Genomic DNA, 20,084 nt, shown 5'->3' on the forward strand with positions numbered 1-20,084 from the left:
AAAATGCGTTGTGTCTTCTCCTTATGTGAGATCCTTTTGATTCCTTAGTTTTAGGAAATCAGTCTTTGTGAGGTTTTGTATTTCACTTTTTGTTCTTACAGTTACGAATTTATCTTTATTTTCACAGAGCAAAGGACGACTCAGCAAGGTCAGGTCTATTTTCTGCATACTCAGACTGGTGTTAGCACGTGGCATGATCCGAGAGTACCTAGGTGAGAAACAATGAAAGTATCTTTAAGGTGTTTAAGCAGTACGTTACTCAGAGTTTTCTCTCTCTTATATTATATCTCTAACTCTTGGCCCCAGTATATCATTTTAACAAGTCATTCATCCAAATAGATGAGTGTCCGGGTTCTTCAAATTGTTATTTTAATGCAAAGATGGAGAATCGAGAAATAAATATCAGTGGCGGTTTGAAAACAGGTATAGTTAACTGCTTCTAGATCTTGCATGTGAATTATAGCCAAGTCCAGATTTTAATACTCTGCAAAATAATGAAACAGAAAGTAGGATCTGAGCACTTACAAACATCTAGATTTATCAAGATGCTTCAGTGAAAATTGAGTTGGGTATGTGTTTTTAATTCAGACTCTGGAAGTTAGCAAGACCTGAGAAGCTATCAACATATATTTATGAAGAACAAACTTTGTGACAAATAGGATAGACAAACATGACCATTTTTGCTGGAGGAGCAGACAAAGGGGAAAACCTGGAACATCTACAGGATGCCCCTTGTATGTTTCGACACGCTATTTTTAGTGAACTACAGTCTCATCATTGAATTAGCTTAAATGTACTTGTCTGTGAGAATTACTGTCCTGTGTTCAGACTACCAAACATAGTTTACTCAAGGAATGGGAAACTTGGTACATTTTTAAGAAACTAATTGGAGACACTGGGTCATAAAAAGCCTGGAAGCTGAAATAGTGAGCTGTGTTTGAAGTGCCAGGATTTTGGGTCTTTTTAAAAACAGGAAGGTTTTCCATTTGAGTATAGTAGCAAACATCTAAAAATGCACAAGCTTTTTTACAGCAGGTTTCCTGTTACAGAGCAGAAATTAATATTTATTTTCTTCATAATGCTCTAACACTGATATTCCTAGAGCAATCATATATGCTTTCACGCATCTCATTAGCAGCATATAATGAGAAATAACGTGGGGGAGAGGGGCAAACAGGTAGAGAAGCTGAGAGAGCCTGACCTGTGATTAAAATACTCCAACTGCTGTTTCTGTTGTGGCTATTTCAACACTTAGGAGAAAATAAATCTGAAGTAAGTGTCGTTTTAGTTTAGCGTCCTTATTTACACGATACAGCAGTGTACATATTGTACATGTGATCATTTCTGATGTGTTTGAAAGCAAAGAAGGATAACAGGAAAACTATTGTTAGCTTCTGATTGGTCTTTAAAAAAAAAAATAAATAAAAGAAATCCTGTTGAAAATTATTGCCTCCTAAAGTCTGGGGATGGTGTTGTAAAATCACGTGTGCAGTTTGAAATTGGCAGCCAGCGTTGGCATTTAGGAGAATTGTAGCAACTTTGTCAGTTGCTGCTGGTGTTCATTCTCATGGAAGTGGATTTTGGATATCCCAGGAAGGTTGAAGTGCCTCACGGCCAGAACTACGTTGCATTTTTCCAATGATTCTTTTGTTGTTATTGCTACTTTTGTGTTACAAGACTATACTTTGCTTTGATGCATTATCCATAGACTTGAGTGTGCGATACAGCTGGCAGCTGGGCGTTAGGAAGTCCATGACTTCCGTATCATATAAAACTAGAAACTAGATTTATCTAACAAAATTATATTAGATTTAATCCTTAAGTTTGTGGTGTAATAGTTTTGTATGAAATCTAAGTTAGTGCTGGTGTTAGGTGTGGTAGCAGAAACTGCATGAGCGTCACTGAGCACAAAATTTGGCTGTTTGCATGAGGCCAGAGTTTGTGTCATTTCTAAGGAATATTGTATTTTTATGCTAATATGCCGGAGTCGTTTAGTTAATAAAAATAATCCCTGCAGTTCAGCAGCACTGTGTGTGTGGGTAATATCAGCAGAAGTTCAATTCCAGAGCCTTGTGTTTCCATTAGTGGCTTCTCAGCCTTTTGAGTCCGTGCAGACGGCGTCTTTTTAGCCCTTCTGCCCCTCGGCTCTTTCCAGCCCTCAACTCCGTCATGCTGGGAGATCTGAAGACTTCCCTCATGCCATCAAGTGCAGCTCTTCTTAAAGGTGTATCTGAGGTGTGGATTATATACGTGAAAAATGAGTACGCTTACATTTTTTGAAGACTAGTGTTTGTTTTCAGTCAACCTCCAGAATGAATCTACATCTTCCTGATTTCAGCAGAATTTTCTTGAGACCTGTGAAGCGATCTCTGTGCTGCTCAGTGCGGAGCTGAGTCATTGTTCATGTAATAATTTATTTGAAATATTCTGTTAGAGAGCTGTTTGCTTCCCACTAGCATTTTGGGTTTTGGGGCAAAACCGCCTGTGGCATACACACACATCCCATGCGTAATTCTTCATGGAAAGTATAACTCTTCAGAAATACAGTTTTGTTTTGTAGGAGTTTTTAAAGTGTGATTCAGAGTTCCTTACATGACTAATGTTGTTTTAAAAATGTTTTCTGTCAGCATTGGTGTAGAACTGCAATTCCATTTTGGCAAATATGGCAGTGGTCTTTATTTTTGTTTTAAGCCTCTATTAATTTAACATCTGAAGTTAGTTTGTAGACATGAAGGTTATTTGATAAGAATTTTTTCCCCACGGCATGTGTTCTGGGGTGTGTGTTTTTTCTTTGGTGGGCTTGCACCTTGGGAGTAGAGATTCCAGCTGAACAGATCAAGTTTCTGAAACAATACATTTTCTCAGACTTCATGGAATTGTTCTGTTACATTTACGCTTGTTTGGCTCGGAGGCCAAATGCTGAGGTATTTTTCATTTTATATTTGTTTTCACAGGGATCTTAGCAACATCAATTGTGAAGAGCTTGGTCCACTGCCTCCTGGATGGGAGATCCGAAATACAGCAACAGGCAGAGTTTATTTTGTTGACCATAACAACAGGACAACGCAGTTTACAGATCCACGGCTATCTGCTAACTTGCATTTAGTCTTAAAGTAAGCCGAAAGTTTCCGGCATGTGTTGAGGGTAATAGGGCAAAGAAAGTGATTCTTGAGGGGTGCCAGATTTTATATCAAGATGTATTCTGCCATTCAGTGGTACATAAAGCATATTAGTGGTGTTCTTGAACATGCTAACAACTTACTCTGTTACACAGCAAACAAAACAGGTTTGATTGTTCTTGGGGGAAAAAAATAATCTCTAGCAGCATTTAGGCAGGAATGTGGCTGTTGTGATGCCGGGAGTTGGGGGCAGCAGGGGGGAAGCAAGTGCTGTCTGGTGAGAAAGATTTGCCGATAGAATTTTTTCTAACAGCAAGAGAGACACTTTCTTTCCTCTTCTTTATATGTCACACTACTTCCAGTTATGGACTACTCGTTTTAAAATACGAGGTTGCATTCAGTAGGCAGTGGTATGAAATACTGATGAGTTAAGCCCGGATGCACACGTGCCCAGCCATTCTCCTGGAATAAAGGAGAAATATTTTAGCTCCCACCTTCAGTTTTAGATTAAGGCTAGTTGAGATATTCTCAAAATAAGAGCCCGATAATTTAACTCAGAAAAAAATAATCAAATAAGAACTGTATTTTTTCTGCCTTAGTGTTTCCATGTCCCATTTTCATATTGCAGGTTTTTAAGAGAAGGGGAAACTCAAAAGAATTCTGGCTCTTGTTTTTATTCCCTAGGGACTCATTTCACACTGGGGGATCCTCTACTAAAAATGGAACCCAAAAAAGCAAACAAACATTTATTTTATTTTGTGTAGACGTGGCTATCAGTTTCTGCAAGCCATTCAGGAGTTTGACTCTTATTGTTTTTCCTACTAACACCTTTTTATACTCTTGGGAAACACCTGTAAAGTATTGAGTAGGTGTTAAGTGGAAGAAACAATGAAGAGTTGGGTAGACAGAAAGCCCTGCAGCCCTGGGCAAGAGTAAGCAGGAGGAATAGTCCTTTTAAGGAAGTGAATCATTGGGAAGAAAAGCTGAAGGAAAGAATAATGGGAACAAGCGCTGAAAAGACAAAGCCGAGGAATGGAAAGTAATATGCAGGAGGTCAGCATATCTTTTGTGTAATACATAAAAGCTGGCTAGCCTTCTCTACCCAATATACATTTGAACTTAACAGTCCAGAAGGGAGAAGAGTCTAAATATTGACAGACATGTATTTTGTTTAGAGAAATCATTTCTTATATATGTGTATATTACAGAACTTCAGTAAGCTCCCATCCTCCAGACGCTGGCACTTTTGGTGGTTTTTTTTTTGTTTGTTTTTTGTTTTTTTTTAAATTTAAAACGAAGAAATCACTACTAATTTTAGCCGAATTTAGATTGGTAGTTTCAAATGACCGTGGTCTTGGAAAAAAAACAGCGGAGGAGCATGTTCTTGTTTGAAACACAGAAAAGTTCATTAAATTAATTCATATTTAGATACTTGACCCGAATAAAAACTTCAGACCCTCTTACTTACAATAGTCCAATTCTTAAACTGTAGAAAATTCAGTTAACTGGACTATATTTGAAATGCTGTCCTTCCCAGGTAGGTTTATTTTTAAGTGGCAGTAGGGTGGCAGTAGCTAGTTCGACAGGGATTGTGGAGGACAAATACATAGCTATCTTTGTTATCTGGAAAATCCAATTTGACTTTCAAGTTCCAGAATCACAGAACCATTTTGCATTTATTTAAGTTTAAAGTACTGCTACAGTGTGCTGAAGTTTTTCATTTGTACATCTGTCTTTCATTAGGGAAGGATTTCAGAAATTCAACCAACAGTGTCATCAGCAAAGTCTGCTGCCTGATAAATCTTTTCTGGTGTTTATTCTTTTATTGCACCAAACAGGATATGTGAAAGCTTTTTTCTTTCCCCCCCTCTCTTCCCCTGCCTCCCCTTAAGCCCACCTCCTTAATTGTTCTTAAAAAAAAAAAAAAAGTTTGCCTTAGGGCCTGTCATTTTCTAAATTATCTGAGAAATAAGTTTAGATTTGGGTGGGATGGGTGTGATAGTGTTTTAGGTTCAAAGGCATAAGAAAATGTTTATTCTCAGTGATACTGACTTTTCTAATCGAGCTGAGTAAAGCAGTTTGTTCTTCCAGTGATGATGTTATAAGTTATGAAAATAATCAAATTTGTAACCCAGTTCTGTTTAAAAATATTGGCCAAGAATTTGTGATAGGTTTTGATAGTTATGGCACCTGAAAAGTACTTAGCTGTATCCTTAAAGCACTGTACAGAGTCAAGCATAGTCATTCAGCTGTGAAAACAAACTAAGAAATTAGATTTAATTACTTTAAGCACTGCAGGTTGTTTAGCTAATACTGCACTGATTATTTTTACTCTAATATGGAGGAAGGCATTTTATTTTTGTCCTCCTAGTTCTGCCCTAGTTTATCTTGGTTTAATTTCATGCATAGATCTTAAATTCTTGCTCGTTTCAGTGATGACGTTTTCTTTAAGACTGACACTGACTAGTTTGTGTTTAGGGGACTGGTTCTTTTGTGCTGTTAAAGGTAGTATGAGTGTGTGCTCACTTTAGTATGTAGTTATCACCTTCTCTGGTAGGAAGGAATACAAGGAATATTTTCACATGTTCATTCTTATGGAATTAGAAAGTTCAGAAGATAAAACAACTATTTTGCTTTAATTTGTATATCAAGTAAATACAGCTAAGTGAGACTCATTTAAAACTAGTCACAAGTGAACAGAAATGACCATGCATGTAGCACAAACGACATAGAGCCATGGTCTGGAACCACGTCAGGTGTGTGTCTCTAAATTATTGTAATGACTTGGTTTCTCAGGAATGACTTAAAATAACTGTAATCTACTGTAAGACCAATGGGATCAGCTTGAGAATAAAGTTAAGGTAGCCTTATCCTAAAAAAAACCAACCAAACAAAACCAACCAAAAAAAAACCTAACCAGAAACAAACAACAAAACACAGTAAAACTAACAAAATTGAGTAAGCTAACTTCTGCAGTTCTGCATCCCAGGGCATAGTAGCAAAGTAGGATTTCTCTGCATTATTCCCTCCTCAGGGCCCAGGAATAAAGAGGTATTAGTATTAACATTAAGCTTTGAGTTACTGCTGAGGTGATCTATAGTGTGTGCCATTGCAGGGCTTTCTAAATGTTAGGCTTGTAAGACTACTGATAAAGATTTCCTGCTCACCTGGTGTTAGTTTCCCTTGAGGGTGGTTTGTGAAGAATTGCTTTAAATAGAAGGTTTGCAAATAAGAGAATAGCTGTCAGAACCACAAGGCAAACTGGGAACACCTCCCCCCCCCCTTTTTTTTTTTTTCAATTGCCAATTCTGAATGTTCCTGTGGTAAAAGCCTGCTGGAGTTGGTTGGCCAGGAGAGCTTTCTAGTAGACCTTGTTTCAAAACAGACAATAGGCTGAAATTTTAAAATATATTGAAACTGTGTTTGGTTCCATCTGATATTTTTTGGTCTTTGATGTTGAAAAAAAAATGTATTAACATTCCACTGGAAAACATTCTGAATTGTAACCTTTCTTATTATCCAGTAAATTCAGGGTATTCTCATGTGTTCCACACAGAGATGTTCTTCTCATGGTTTAGGTAAAATACAGCTTTTATCCTGTGTTGTTTGGAGATGCCATACTAAAAAGCTATAAAAATATCCACTTACCGTGGTCAAGAAATTACATTAGAGAGGACATCTCTGCAACACGATTAATTTACTTTTCCTAGTAAGAAGTCAGATTTACAAAATCTCTTAGAATTGCTAGTAAAAATACTTGTTTATCTGTGCCAGTTAGTTACATGTGAACTCCCACATTCCTGTGGTCCAGACTAGGCCAGGTACAAGGGACAAGGGCCCCGCCAAGCTGCCAGTACAAACATCTTTTTGTAAGCTTACTCTTTTTCAGACAAGCCATTTAAAACAGACGATGGTATTGACTGTAGATTAGAGGCATAGTGTTTGGCAGATCCCTGAATTTTAAAATGGAGGAAGGCAAAACATGCAAAGGAAATATGGAAACGGTATCTGAGAAATTCAGTGTCAGCAGCTTAGTAGTAAAATTGTATGGATAATACCTTATTATATAGTGCTGCAACCTTTTACATACTTTGTAGAGTAGTACTAATAGAAATAACAAGCCCTAAAAATAACTGATAGTTGCCAACAAAGACAGAAGCATATGTCTTTAGTCAGGATAAAATCTCTCTGAATTTATTTTTTTACCGGGCCCAGAGAATTTTAGCGTAATCACAGTAGTAATCATAGTAAATTGAAAGCAGTTTAGTTACAAAGCCTTAACCTTTAAGAAACATCTGAAGAAAGTTGGGGACGTGTGACGTGAATGTCTGCAAACAGCTGTGTTTGTTTCTAGCCGCCAGAATCAACTCAAAGACCAGCAGCACCAGCAGCAGCAGGTCGTGTCCCTGTGTCAGCTTCCCGACGAGGCCGAGTGTCTGACCGTGCCGCGCTACAAGCGAGACCTAGTGCAGAAACTCAAGATCCTCAGGCAAGAGCTGTCACAGCAGCAACCTCAAGCTGGCCATTGTCGTATTGAGGTCTCCAGGGAAGAGATTTTTGAGGTAATTTGAGAATTTGACCCATTTCTTAACATTGAGGGAAGGGGAGGAGGGTTCTTCATAACTGTCTAAAGTCACTCAGATGAAATCTGGAGTTAAAGCTGGAATTTTACGGGTGGCAAATGGGAAGAGGAAGCATTTCAAGGGGATGTTAAGAAGGGTTGTGTAATTAAAGTAGATGTATTTACCCTGTAGAGAAGCAGAAAAATGAGGAAAGCTTTCCCTGTGGCTGGAGATGTAGAGACTGTGTCAGGGACTGAGGAAGGAGTCCCAGCACTTCACATCTTTGAAGATACTGTCTCACTTCTTGGGTATAAGAACGCTGATGTCTGTTACAGAGGGAATCTTACAAATTGAAATCGTTGGTGATCTTTGATCTATTGTAACTTAGGTAAAATTACTATTGAATAGCGTTCTCTTTGTAGTCTGGATTACTTAGCATCTCTCTCAGTTCTGGTTGATTCCCCCTTCTGAGAATTAGACCAATTTTATGAATTGTCTAGGCTTTTGAATGACCTGGGATATCTGCATTTTATTTTGTGACACTATTCAGCAGAATAATTCTGCTGAATTGATTAAACGCAGTTATAATTCATTGGCTTTTTCTGCAGAACAGTCAGTCCCCTTGAGAACTTTATCAGCCATCCCACCCATCCCTGTTGCTTTTTACCCCACCCGCAAACTTGACAGCCCTACTGTGTTGTCACAGTTTTTTCCCAGCCAAGAAAGATTTGTGTTGGTCTTCCCTTTGGAGACGGTCAAATCACTTCATAATCAGCTGAAAAAGAAAGGGAGGAAAGGCTGCTGTACTGCAGCACAAACTGTATGTTCTTGTTCTGAAAGCGAAGTTGAGTACGTTGGGTCCCAGGCACACCTGCCTCTTGTGGTCTGCAAAGCTGAAGACTGGGGCACCAATACTGGACATAAATAAAAACTAGACGTATTTGTTTGAATTCCTTTTTAAAAATCAGCATTCATTTTGCCTCTTTCGGCTTTCTTTTTGTGTTTTCTTGCTGAAGTCTTATGATAAAGGAGTAATTCCGTAGATCTACTGGGCTGGCGTTGGTGCTTCTGTTCTTAAGATGCTTCCTGAAGGTTTGCACATGCGTTATACCCAGAGTAGAAGCTCCATTGTTGGCTTTTCACACTGCAAAATTTCTGAGCCTTTATGCAAAACAAAAGGAGTTTACTGACATAGATTTTAATTTCTTTATAAGTTACGTGAGAAAGAGAGAGAGATTGTTCTGATCACTGGACACCTCTGCAAATTTAGCAGAAGGTGGTGGTTCTCACATATCTGTTTTACTTAACAAGTGTTACCACATTTGTAGAAAACTAAGTAACAGTCTGTGATTTGAGAGGCTCGTTAGTATCTAGGAAAATAGTATCCCCCTTAATAGTATCGCCTTCGGACCTAGAGTCTGAGAATCCCTTCATTTCTAACAAACAGTAGTAGCTTCTTGTCTGAAATAGCAGTTAATAAAAGAAAGCGTTTTGTGTTTACAGGAATCCTACAGGCAAGTCATGAAGATGAGGCCAAAAGACCTGTGGAAACGATTAATGATAAAATTTCGTGGGGAGGAAGGCCTTGATTATGGAGGCGTTGCCAGGTAAACAGTCTGTCCTCTGTCTCTTCCCCTGCACCCCAAGCCCACCACCTACACCTGTGCTTTGAGTCCTAAACCAGCCTTCTGTCAGCCCTGTTTCTCTTTACATTATTCTTATTTATATTTATTTCTGTAACAGATTGTATGTGTGAAGAATATATTTTCAGATAGTGTTTTAAAGGGAAAACTGCATCAAAAAACTAATTTATTGTAAATGAATCAAAGTGCGTGTTACAGATCGCATCAGATGTCTATCGCATGCATGACAGGCTTTTGGTATCTATTGAAATGACTGTATTTTTCTTCGGTTAGTAAAGCTTGGGTATCTGAGAATTTATGCCACTAAATACTCAGCTTTGTGGCATAACTTCGATCACAAATTATGCTTTATTGCAAATTGTCACTACTGTTTGAAACAAAATGTTAAAAACTAACAGTTAGTAGGGAACTACAGTCTGTCAGGAGTCTATGAGGTTATTTTTCACTTGTTTATAAAAAGTGATGTAATTGTATGAAGATATTCTTCACGTGTTAAAACAGCATTAGGAATTGTACCGGCCAGTTGCACGGATGCTGGTTTCGCTTCAGTGAAAATATTCCCCACCTCTGGCATGAGGATCCGCTCTAAATCAGCATTGACTCATTCAGGAGTATTCGTTGTTTACATTGCACTGCATTTTTTTACCATTAGTGTTCATTCCAAAGTACAGACGATGCTCCCAAACAGCCCATCCCCTGCATCTGCCCTTGGCCTACGGCAAGTGACAGCTGGGCCCCAGGCTGTTACTCTGCCCATGTCTTCAGGGGCTTGCAAATGGCCAACAGAGTCTTCACTTCATCCATTCCTAAATATTTTAACATGCTAATTAGCCATAACTAGTAAAACAGTCTTGTTGAGTCAATTACTACTAATTGTTTGGTAATAGTGTTTAAAATAAAGAAGTTATGGGTGTTATTGTGCGCTATTTTCCAAAGTATCTGCTCGTATTTTCCAGTGTGGCTCTTGTTCCTGGTCTGTATGTCGTGGAGCCTTTGCCATCTCCCATACGTGAATAGAGGAAGACCAAACTAGAAAGTGTTATGGTTTTCCCAGTTCTTAGACCGTTACTTACCAATTTGTGAACGTGTAATTAAAATTATTACATCTGTTACCTGAAGACGGGTTGTATTAAAAGCCTTGACTCAAAGATCTCTGTAGTACAGTCCATAGAATACGTAGTGTCTTGTTGCAGTGCGCGATGGATGAAGGAGAATCACTGTCAGAAACTCTCCTGGAAATAAGTAACCTGGAGAAAAATCTTGGAAAGCCAGGAAGTACATCAGTTGTCCGGGGGTGTGCAATTACTGAGCCAGTAAAAATAATTCTGACCTCAGCCTTACCTAAGCATGATCAGAGAGAACTTCTTTCACATTTGTGTTTAACAGTAAGATTTAATAAAATCACACTATTCTGAAAAGACTCCCAGTGTAGGAATGCATTTGTCTAAAGTACACAATAAATTATTTTCTTTTCTTCAGGGAGTGGCTCTACCTATTGTCCCATGAAATGCTGAATCCATATTATGGTCTTTTCCAATATTCCCGAGATGATATCTATACGCTGCAAATCAACCCAGACTCTGCAGTCAACCCGGTACGACTAGTAACGAGCTCTGTAAATGATTGGTTTGTGACTAGAAGTTAAATACATCTGGAGAATGTTCTAGACGTAGGAACCTAATTCTCACATTAGTATTGCTAGAGACTGAATTTGTGCAATAATATGATAATTTCTTTTTAGTACTGATCAAAGAAACTTCTGAAATGTGTTTTTCTGTAAGATGTTGATTTTTGTTTCCTTTAGGAGACATTAAGTTTATTTTGATTCTTAGTAGCAAGACTTCTGGCCTGGAAGCAGTATACTCAATGTGCTTTGTATAAAACAAAACAAAAAGCTCTGGATGCGTTGGGCTTTTTGTCTTTTCTTTGTATTGAAATTGTGTTTCATATTCAGCAGATACAACCTGCAGTTCTTTTTTAGCCGAATGGCTTAGTCTCTCCTTTCAATTCTAGGAACACTTATCCTATTTCCATTTTGTTGGCCGGATCATGGGGATGGCTGTGTTTCACGGACACTATATCGACGGGGGCTTCACGTTGCCTTTCTACAAGCAGTTGCTAGGGAAGCCAATTACTTTGGATGATATGGAATTGGTTGACCCTGATCTTCATAACAGCTTGGTCTGGATCCTGTACGTACTCCGTATTCTGTCTTACAGCCTTAGAATTCTGTCTCCGTTAACGTTCTTAAATGCAGTTGAAACGAAGTATATTTTGCTCTCCTGCTCAGGCAGACTTAGGAAACATCTTTCTTGCGCAATTCAACTTCTTTAAAGGCTTAACATGCTGAAGGTATTCAAATTTGTGGTGTGGGGTGGGATACATCATAAATTTCAATTTATTAATTTTGTCTATTATTAACAGTAACATGTTATTAAAATATAACATTGAAACTTTGATACTGGTTTTAAAATATAACATAGCAAAAATGTACGTTCACCTTTTGCTATCGAAATGCTATTGAAAAACTAAATTGTGCTGTCTGACAGATACATTATGGCTGTAATATATTTGCAGAATAAGTTTTCACTGAGTCACTTGCTTATTTCTTTCCACCAGTGAGAATGATATCACGGGGGTCTTAGACCATACATTTTGTGTAGAACACAACGCATACGGGGAAATTATTCAACATGAACTGAAACCCAATGGCAAAAGCATCCCTGTGACAGAGGAAAACAAAAAGGAATACGTCAGGTACATCAATATCTATTCCAAAGTTTTTTATACTTCCTGTGGTGGGGAGCAACTCTTACTTACTTGAAGTAATTAACAGAGTGTGGTGGTGGTGGTTTTTCCCGAAGCGGTAGTGGTGTGTGTATTCCTGTCAGTAAGGTCATTTTTTTTTTTGGCTGGATAAATTGCAGGTTTATGGTATTTGAATAAATCTTTCACAAAACCAATTTGCGCTTGCTTGCAGACTTTATGTAAACTGGCGGTTTTTACGAGGAATTGAAGCTCAGTTTCTGGCTCTACAGAAGGGATTTAATGAAGTAATCCCACAACATCTGCTGAAGACATTTGATGAGAAAGAGTTAGAGGTCAGTCCACTAATGTTACGTTACGTCGTCAAGTGTAACAACGCAAGCCCGAGGCATTCTTCTGAGGCTGAGTAACAGGCGAAGTTGTGTCCCCAGTGCTTTAGGGGTTTGCAGGTGCGCTGTTGCAAGAAATACAGTTAGTGTAAGGGGTGGCCAGGTCACGCAGTCACTGAGGCTGCCTGTTCCTTCCACTCAGAGCCAGGAGAGTGTTTCCCAGGGCAGCGTTTCATAGCAACAGCAGAAGCGGTAGAAGAGGAGACCCTCTCCTGTACCTGGCGACCCAGGTGAACCTATGGAGAAGCAGCTGCAGTGACCTCAGATCCTTTTGGAGAGCGTTAACTCCAGCAGAGGTGGTGGCGCATATTTCTCGCGGTGCAGTTTCACGATATTAAATTCAGTGCTGCCAGGAAAATAGTCTGTCGCTCCCTTCCACCTCCCACCGCGTGCTCCCGGCCCTGACTTTGGTGTCAGGCAGCTCTGTGGTTTCGCAGGGCTGAGTTACGCCAGACTAAATTGGCCCTGTAAATACAGCATAAGGAAAGGTGCTGTCTGGTGCCGTCACCGACAAATGGGCTGCAAAAGGTCAAGATCAGCATCCAAACAATATCCTTTCAAGGCAAATCCCATAGATCCCAAGCTTGTTTTAAAACTGAATTCTAATATACAGTCTGTTAGCTGTGGGGCTGAGGTTTTTGCTATAGAAAATGGCCACAAGGTAAATTATTCATGCTTCCCTCTGTTCGCTGCACTAGAATGTCAGTGACTGCTCTTCTCTTAGCCTGAATATTCTCATTCATCAGCAGTGAGACAGCCATTCTGTTAACCCAGAATCATTTTGCAGATGCAGGGTAAGAGGGGACGATCCAGTGTTCTTAACCACTAGAAAATGTCCTCATAATCATATTCCTGTTGAGATTAAATGGGATCCATTGTGGATCTCTGTTTTAGAAGCACTGAAAGCTCTCCATCAGGAGAGAAGCCTGATTTGTATTACGTGTGTGGTGTGACAAGGACAAGATTACTTCTGAGGGTCCAGAGTTGGACCAGCCGAACGCACCCTTAGCTATGCTTCAGAAGGAAATGCCGAGTTCAGATGTGAATTATGCGAGCGCTTTCACACACGCGTAGAATCTGTGCTTCTCTTATTTAATTGACAGGTCAAGACACTTCCATATAAGCTTATGAAAAGGTTGAGTTTCTTATTTTTTTTAAATTTGAATTGAGGCCATTTAAAAAACAGATTGTGCACAAAGATAACATTAAAAAAATAGAAAAGTTAACATTTCTGTGTCACTTTAGGTTAGTGAGAGGTTATAACTTGCCTTTGGTATAAAATCTGTCGATGTATCAATTGGCTTGCTCCAAAACCATTTTTCTATTGATGAATGATGAAATATTTCATTCTATTTTAAATTTACAGCTCATCATTTGTGGACTGGGAAAAATTGATGTTAACGACTGGAAGGCAAATACTAGGTTAAAACACTGTACCCCAGACAGCAACATCGTGAAATGGTTCTGGAAAGCCGTGGAGTTTTTCGATGAAGAGAGGAGAGCGCGACTCCTCCAGTTTGTGACCGGCTCGTCCAGGGTGCCTCTGCAGGGCTTCAAGGCGCTACAAGGTGAGGCTTCTCCAGAGGGGACTGTGGGTCCCGCGCTGGGAGGAGGCCGCGGGACACACGGCGGGAGGCTGCCTGGCTGCAGCGTGGCTTTTTAAAAGCGGTTTTTAATGGTCTGATGAACAACAGTCACAAATAGTCGTGTGTGTGTGTGTGTTTGTTACCTTGTTATTCAGCTGTAAATGGCTCTTTTGTTTCAAGTACGCAGTTCCTTCTCTGGCAAGAAGTTCTGATCAGCAGAATCATCTTCATGGGGTTCTCCTTGCGTTTTTTTTCTGGAAGCCTATTTTTTAATTTCTGTCTTTTACAAGCCCTCATCACCTGTACAGCTCTGGGACCAGAAAACACCAACACGCAGTGTTCTGCGATTGTGACAGCAGAGGCACTTGGTAATGCCGACTGCTTTTATTGTAATCACAGGCAGCCCAGGGATCGGAAGCAATCACCTTAATTACTGACCGGTCTTATGAACTTCAGTCGAAGCTCTGGGTGTGTTGTAGCCGCTCTGGCCGCAGCCCGTGCTGCTCTGTTAACACGAGTTACCCTGAGAAAATGCCCAGGGGAAACACAAACCATTTTAGCAGGTAGAAGATTCCATCAGAACACAAATGCTGCGATAGAGCTGCCACCCAGAAAAGGCAGTTGCTTTAGAAACCTGTTTGTTCTTCATCATCAGACAGAAGCCCTCGTTTTCTTTTTCCTCTCTTCTTGAGCTCTAAAATGTTCAGGTGCATTAGAAGCTCAGAAATACTGAGTTTTTAAGACCCTAGTTACTTCAAGTAACTAGGTTCATTAAGCACGGCTCTTTAAAGGGTGAGTGTTTAACATTGCAGAGGGTGGAGGGACTAGTTTAGGCAAACTGTAAGAGTTACCCACCTCGGAACAGTGACAAGCTAAATTAGCCGCGCTGTTGGTGTGCCGTCAGTGCGCAGTGCAGGATGTACGTGCTGTCTGGAGAACGGAAGTAACACCAGTTTAACTGGACCTGCGCTGCACGTCTCGGCGTGACGGTACCCGCTCTCCTCCGGACGCGAACACGAAGGTTGTCAGGTTTTGGGCCGAGTTGTACTGGTACAGCGTGAGCGGCTGTTCTTCTTTAACAGCAGAGAGTCCCCGTGAGACAGACTGGCCCCTGGATCATATTCTTTATTGTCTGTCTGCTCGGGAGAGAATTCCAGTTTTGCTGAGGTTGGGGCATTCGTAGTCTCTTCTGTCCTTTGTGAAGTCTTCGACGTACGTTAAGTCTGAAAGTCTGCTGTGCTGCAGTCTTTTCTCTTTAGCAGGGAGATTAGGGGGATCTCGGTATAGTCACATTAATTGAACAAAATTATAAGAAGTTGGGATTTTGACTCCTGTATGGAATTTGAATGGAATTGTCCACTACTGCCTGTTATAAAATGGGGACAGATACAGCTGAGTAAGTTTTGTTCTCTGGGAAGGGTGAGAGAAGTTAAATTAAAAACTGTTAGAATTATGTAGTGCCCTGTGTAAAATAGGTATCGTATTCTTCCCTATCAATGCGTTGTTCTTCTTTATCTTTCAATGGTTTAAATAACTGGATCGTTATCCTGTGTGGGTGAGAGGAGGAATCTGTCTGATAGGCGCTGTGAGTTTAAGTGTTTTTCCTGCCTGTTTATGACTGTAGCTTTCTTTGTGCATAGCTTCGCTCTTTTTGTGGTTTTAGTTACTTTGTTGAGTACAACAAAGAAATTGCACATTGCGCAACACAGCAGTAGCAGAGATCTTCTCTGGCTTTTCAGGTGCTGCAGGCCCACGACTATTTACAATCCACCAGATCGATGCCAGCACTAATAACTTGCCGAAAGCTCACACCTGGTAAGAGTTTTTCAGGCCTCTGTTGGGATATGGTGATTAAGATCAATTTGCTGTCTCTCTCTTTTTTTTTTTTTTTCTTTTTTCCCCCCTCCTTTTCTGACATAATAAACACTTTCCATTATAGAGTAGTAAAGGTGTGAAAACTAGGGATTGCTTTAGAGATTGCTTTTACATATATATGTATATATGAAGTTCTGTTGGGTTGGCCTTGTTAAGTATCGTTTTGTCATTGTTTCAAGTACATTAAATGAAGCGTAAGAGAACTTTGCTGGGTGATGCTTGGCATGCCAGGGAGCTGAGACTCTTCTGCCTTCTCTCCGCAGCTTTAACCGAATAGACATTCCTCCTTACGAAAGCTACGACAAGCTGTACGAGAAGCTGCTAACTGCCATTGAAGAAACGTGTGGGTTTGCTGTGGAATGACCCTTCGCAGCCCTACCTGAGACTCTATTTATACTCCTGTCAGCCAGAAAGCCCTTCCCTCAGCCAAGACTCAAGAAATGCTTGAAATACAGGAAACTTTCCCTTTTCTACACTAGGACACTGGGAGGGAAAGGACAACTTTGGAATTTTATTTTTTTTTTATTTCAAGAAAATAGGTTCTGTGGTTCCTGCCATAGGATCATTCAGCTGCTATTAAAAACTAATATCTTGAACATACAGAATGCTGACTTTTCCTACATTTCAACAGTTAAGCAGTATTCTATACTTAAAGACTACTACTATTTTTGTAAAAGGTAATCTATTATATTTGCCTACCTGATTTCTATTCTCAGATACCAAGACACAACTTCAGCGGTCGGTACAAGTCACGTTTCAGCCTGTTTTAAATGTATGATACTGAACATCTATACCTGCTATTTTTGGAAAAAATATTTTGGATTATTCTAACTTTGCATAAAATTGGCTGAAAGAATCATTAATGTTTTTAATTAAAGCCACTTACATGTTAACTGCATTTTCTTATAGTAAAACATTATATTCTGCAATGTAAATTCAACTTAAATGTTACCACAGGGGGCTTTTTTATATTTTTCAAGCATGAATTACAAATACGATGTTTTGGGGTCCTATTTATATCACTTGTCAGATTCCTTAAACAGAATTTCTAGTGTGAGTGACACATACTGTATTTGGTACAGTACTTGTGTTAACATGTAGAATAGACCTTTTTTAATGAACAGTAGACGTTTTGATTTTTTTTTTTAAACCAGCATTTTTCTAACAAGTCCGTGAAGAGTATTTTTTTGTTGCTTTTGACTTTAAACACTGCATTTTTCAACTTTTTAAGTGTGCTGATGAGGTGATATTTGACAGCAGAAGCCTGTCAGCAGTTCGTTTCAGAACCCATCCTGTCCAGTCAACCAAAGTCTGTTTGAATGCAGCCAAATCACATTCTGTAGTTGTCGATGCTAAAGATATATCAGGTAAAACACGTTGTAATCTTTGTCTAGCTGCTCATGACATGTGGGTTTAAGTTACAACTAAGGAAAAATGGCATATTAACTGAAATGTGTGTAATGTGCTTTGAAAATGAGGTTCTAAAAGCACATAATTTATTGATTGTAGGGATGGAAGTAAATATATATATGAATTATAACATGGGTTGATCTCTTCGAAGGGGAATAAAATGCACTACCAGTAGAGGGAACTGAACTTCGAAGTTAGTTTGGGAATTCTCAGTTAAGATCTGTCTGATCTGCTCGTGGTGTGTAGATTAATCAGTCTGCGTAAGAGATGGTGGCATTCTCCTCTCGGCAGTGGGAATATTTGGAGTAAGTAGAGGGTTTTTTTCCAATCAATGTTGTGGGTTTTTCTAACTTCGGTTACAATTAATCATCAAATCTGCACTGTTCTTACACTGCCAATGAGAAGAAAGTCAAGGGTATTGAAAATGCTAAAAGAATGGGATGTAAAGAGCTGTTCCATTTTTGCAGTGTAAGTCACCCGGTGAACTAGCTCATCTTCTGTCTGTTCTGTGGAGCTTGAACTTAATTTTGTTCTGCCAAATCTGACTGCCACAGCGAGTGAACTACTACTGGATGTTGTGTATTGGAATAGTGGGCAATGGACTACTTTTGTAGAATTGTGGTGAGAATCTGGTGAGCCAAATCCACATGTTCATTTGATTATTATTTTTTTTTGTACAGCTGTTGCGGGAAGGTTTGTTCTAAGAGATGCTTCCCATTCTGGGCTGGCTGCAGAGATGAGGCTACTTAGGGATGTAGACACAAAGCCAAGAAGCTCGCTTTGACAGCCAGGTTTGAAATAGATCAGACCCTTTTTTTTTCTTCATTTCAAGGGCCAATTACACTCACGTAAAACGGCCGGTACCTTTGCGTCTGCAGTTGGGATCCCCAGTTCACAGCTTTCGGGCAGTGCCGTTAATGCTCCATCTGGCCAGGTTGCCTGGGAGAGCAAAGTAGGTCGTTGCCCGGTGTGTTTCATCCTCGGTTCTGCTGCCTGTCGTTGGGACCACTGCTTTAGACACTCCCAAAGACCTCTTCGCCCCCGCAAGTTTTGAGGTATGATGTGAATTCCTATTTACAGAGACTTCACAGAGACAGGTTTTGACCACTGTTCACAGGATAGATGCTCCAGTGTTGGAGAAGTGATTTTTTTTGTTTGTTTTTTTTTTTTTTTTCTTTTCCTGCTCTTGCTCAGGCTGAAGCCTCCCTGGTCATGAAACATGAAAAATGTAAAATGCAGTTTGATCCAGCTTTGGGGAGGGGTCAGGACTCTTATTAGGTGATTGGAGGGGGGGATACGCTGCTGTTCCCGTTGCACCAGGCAGCTCCCCTCAGCACCAGCTAAGGACTGTCTCTGTAGTGGCTCCCGACCACAGCGTCTGTACCCACCTCCCAGAAACCTTCTCCCTACTTGGGCTGGTAGATTTTTGAATGCATAGTTAGGGCCACCCTTATATCAGAATAGCTTTTTTGAGGAGGGAGGAGATGAGCTCTGCAGAATATAGACTCTAAATCAGCTGGTAACTACCGTTCGTTTTCACAGCAGCCTTAGCAGAACATCTGCTTGCTCTACCAAACATTTTGGTAGGGCATAGAGAAATTTTTTTAACTGACACAGATAAATATTGTAAATTTAATATATTATAGACAAAAGTAGACAAATCTACATTTGACTTTCCATAGCTGACAGACGAGCATGAATATACCAAGTATTTTGAGTGCCTTTCTACCTTCCTAATGACTGAGAGCTTTAACTAAAGCACCTCGTCGCCTAGTCAGGTGTTTATCTGAAAATGTTAAAGGGTTGATTCCTTTGCAAAATTTTGTTTCAAGATCATATCAGCTACTTTCCCCTCAAAAAGGTGCTAAGCCTAATCTTGCATTTTAACCTTGGACTTTCACCCCATGATTAATGTGAATATTTATTTCAATGTCTCCCTCTTACTGGGTTTTACTTTATCTAGTCTTTAGTTGTTGTAGAGAGATGTCACATCATGGTTTTATGCTGTTGCTTTTCATTATGAATGTTTAATTATGAACAGTGACTTTTGTAGATTTCAAATATACAGTACACAGTTGAGTTTCAGAGGATTTAATTTCTCGGTGTAAAGAGTTTTGTAATGGTGCTTTGTACAGTATGTATTCTAATTTTTTTTTGCACATAGTTTCAGTTTCCCTAAACTGATTTATTTGTACCAAATTTTTGTGTTGTACTAAAGTCCAGAGCACACAAGCCGTTTTTTAAATTCTTGTTCTACAACACTACATCTGTATTAAACTTCTGGTGCGTTTAAACTGGCTGCATTGATGGAAGTAAAAGCTTTGCTTCTCTGTCATAAGTGTGCATCATACAGCTTCGTGTAGCATGCTCCCATGGCTTCAGATTTTAAACAGCACCACGTAGTTAACAGGTGCCATTTGTTGTACTTTACACTATGTAGTAGGTTTCTGGCTCTACCACATCCTCAGAGCTTTGTCTGTAGTTGTCATTAGTTTATACGAGTGTAACTACTCCTCCACAAACTGACAGTTCTTAGTTTATCATTTCCATTGTATTTATTACAGAGTGTTTTAGCATTGGTATCATTGTACTTTCACCCAGCTGTTACATGAGCTTTAACAAAAAAAATCTGTATAAAATGGTTTTTAAGTACTTAATGTATGTACCCATGCAGAAGTTGAGCAATAAATTGTATGCTGTTTGCACTGTCACAGCATCAATGGTTTTAAAAGTT

At 39.6% G+C, this 20,084-nt stretch overlaps 1 protein-coding gene across 3 annotated transcripts in view; it reads left to right on the forward strand.

The window, feature by feature from the left end:
• SMURF2 (SMAD specific E3 ubiquitin protein ligase 2) overlaps positions 1 to 20,048 on the forward strand; it is a 66,745-nt gene extending 46,697 nt beyond the window's left edge. For 2 of the 3 annotated variants that reach the window (XM_054221350.1, XM_054221351.1), the window contains 11 exons: positions 128 to 212; positions 2,955 to 3,113; positions 7,474 to 7,681; positions 9,185 to 9,288; positions 10,804 to 10,918; positions 11,338 to 11,516; positions 11,944 to 12,081; positions 12,305 to 12,425; positions 13,846 to 14,047; positions 15,805 to 15,880; positions 16,204 to 20,048. In XM_054221350.1, coding sequence (XP_054077325.1) covers positions 128 to 212; positions 2,955 to 3,113; positions 7,474 to 7,681; positions 9,185 to 9,288; positions 10,804 to 10,918; positions 11,338 to 11,516; positions 11,944 to 12,081; positions 12,305 to 12,425; positions 13,846 to 14,047; positions 15,805 to 15,880; positions 16,204 to 16,303 — 1,487 coding nt within the window. In that variant the 3' untranslated portion in view covers positions 16,304 to 20,048. The remainder of the gene's footprint in view (positions 1 to 127; positions 213 to 2,954; positions 3,114 to 7,473; positions 7,682 to 9,184; positions 9,289 to 10,803; positions 10,919 to 11,337; positions 11,517 to 11,943; positions 12,082 to 12,304; positions 12,426 to 13,845; positions 14,048 to 15,804; positions 15,881 to 16,203) is intronic. The other variant, XM_054221352.1, reaches the window with a different exon arrangement.
• The last annotated feature ends 36 nt before the right edge of the window (positions 20,049 to 20,084 follow it).

Source organism: Rissa tridactyla, chromosome 15, assembly GCF_028500815.1.
Source record: "Rissa tridactyla isolate bRisTri1 chromosome 15, bRisTri1.patW.cur.20221130, whole genome shotgun sequence".
Taxonomy (NCBI): Eukaryota; Metazoa; Chordata; class Aves; order Charadriiformes; family Laridae; genus Rissa; species Rissa tridactyla.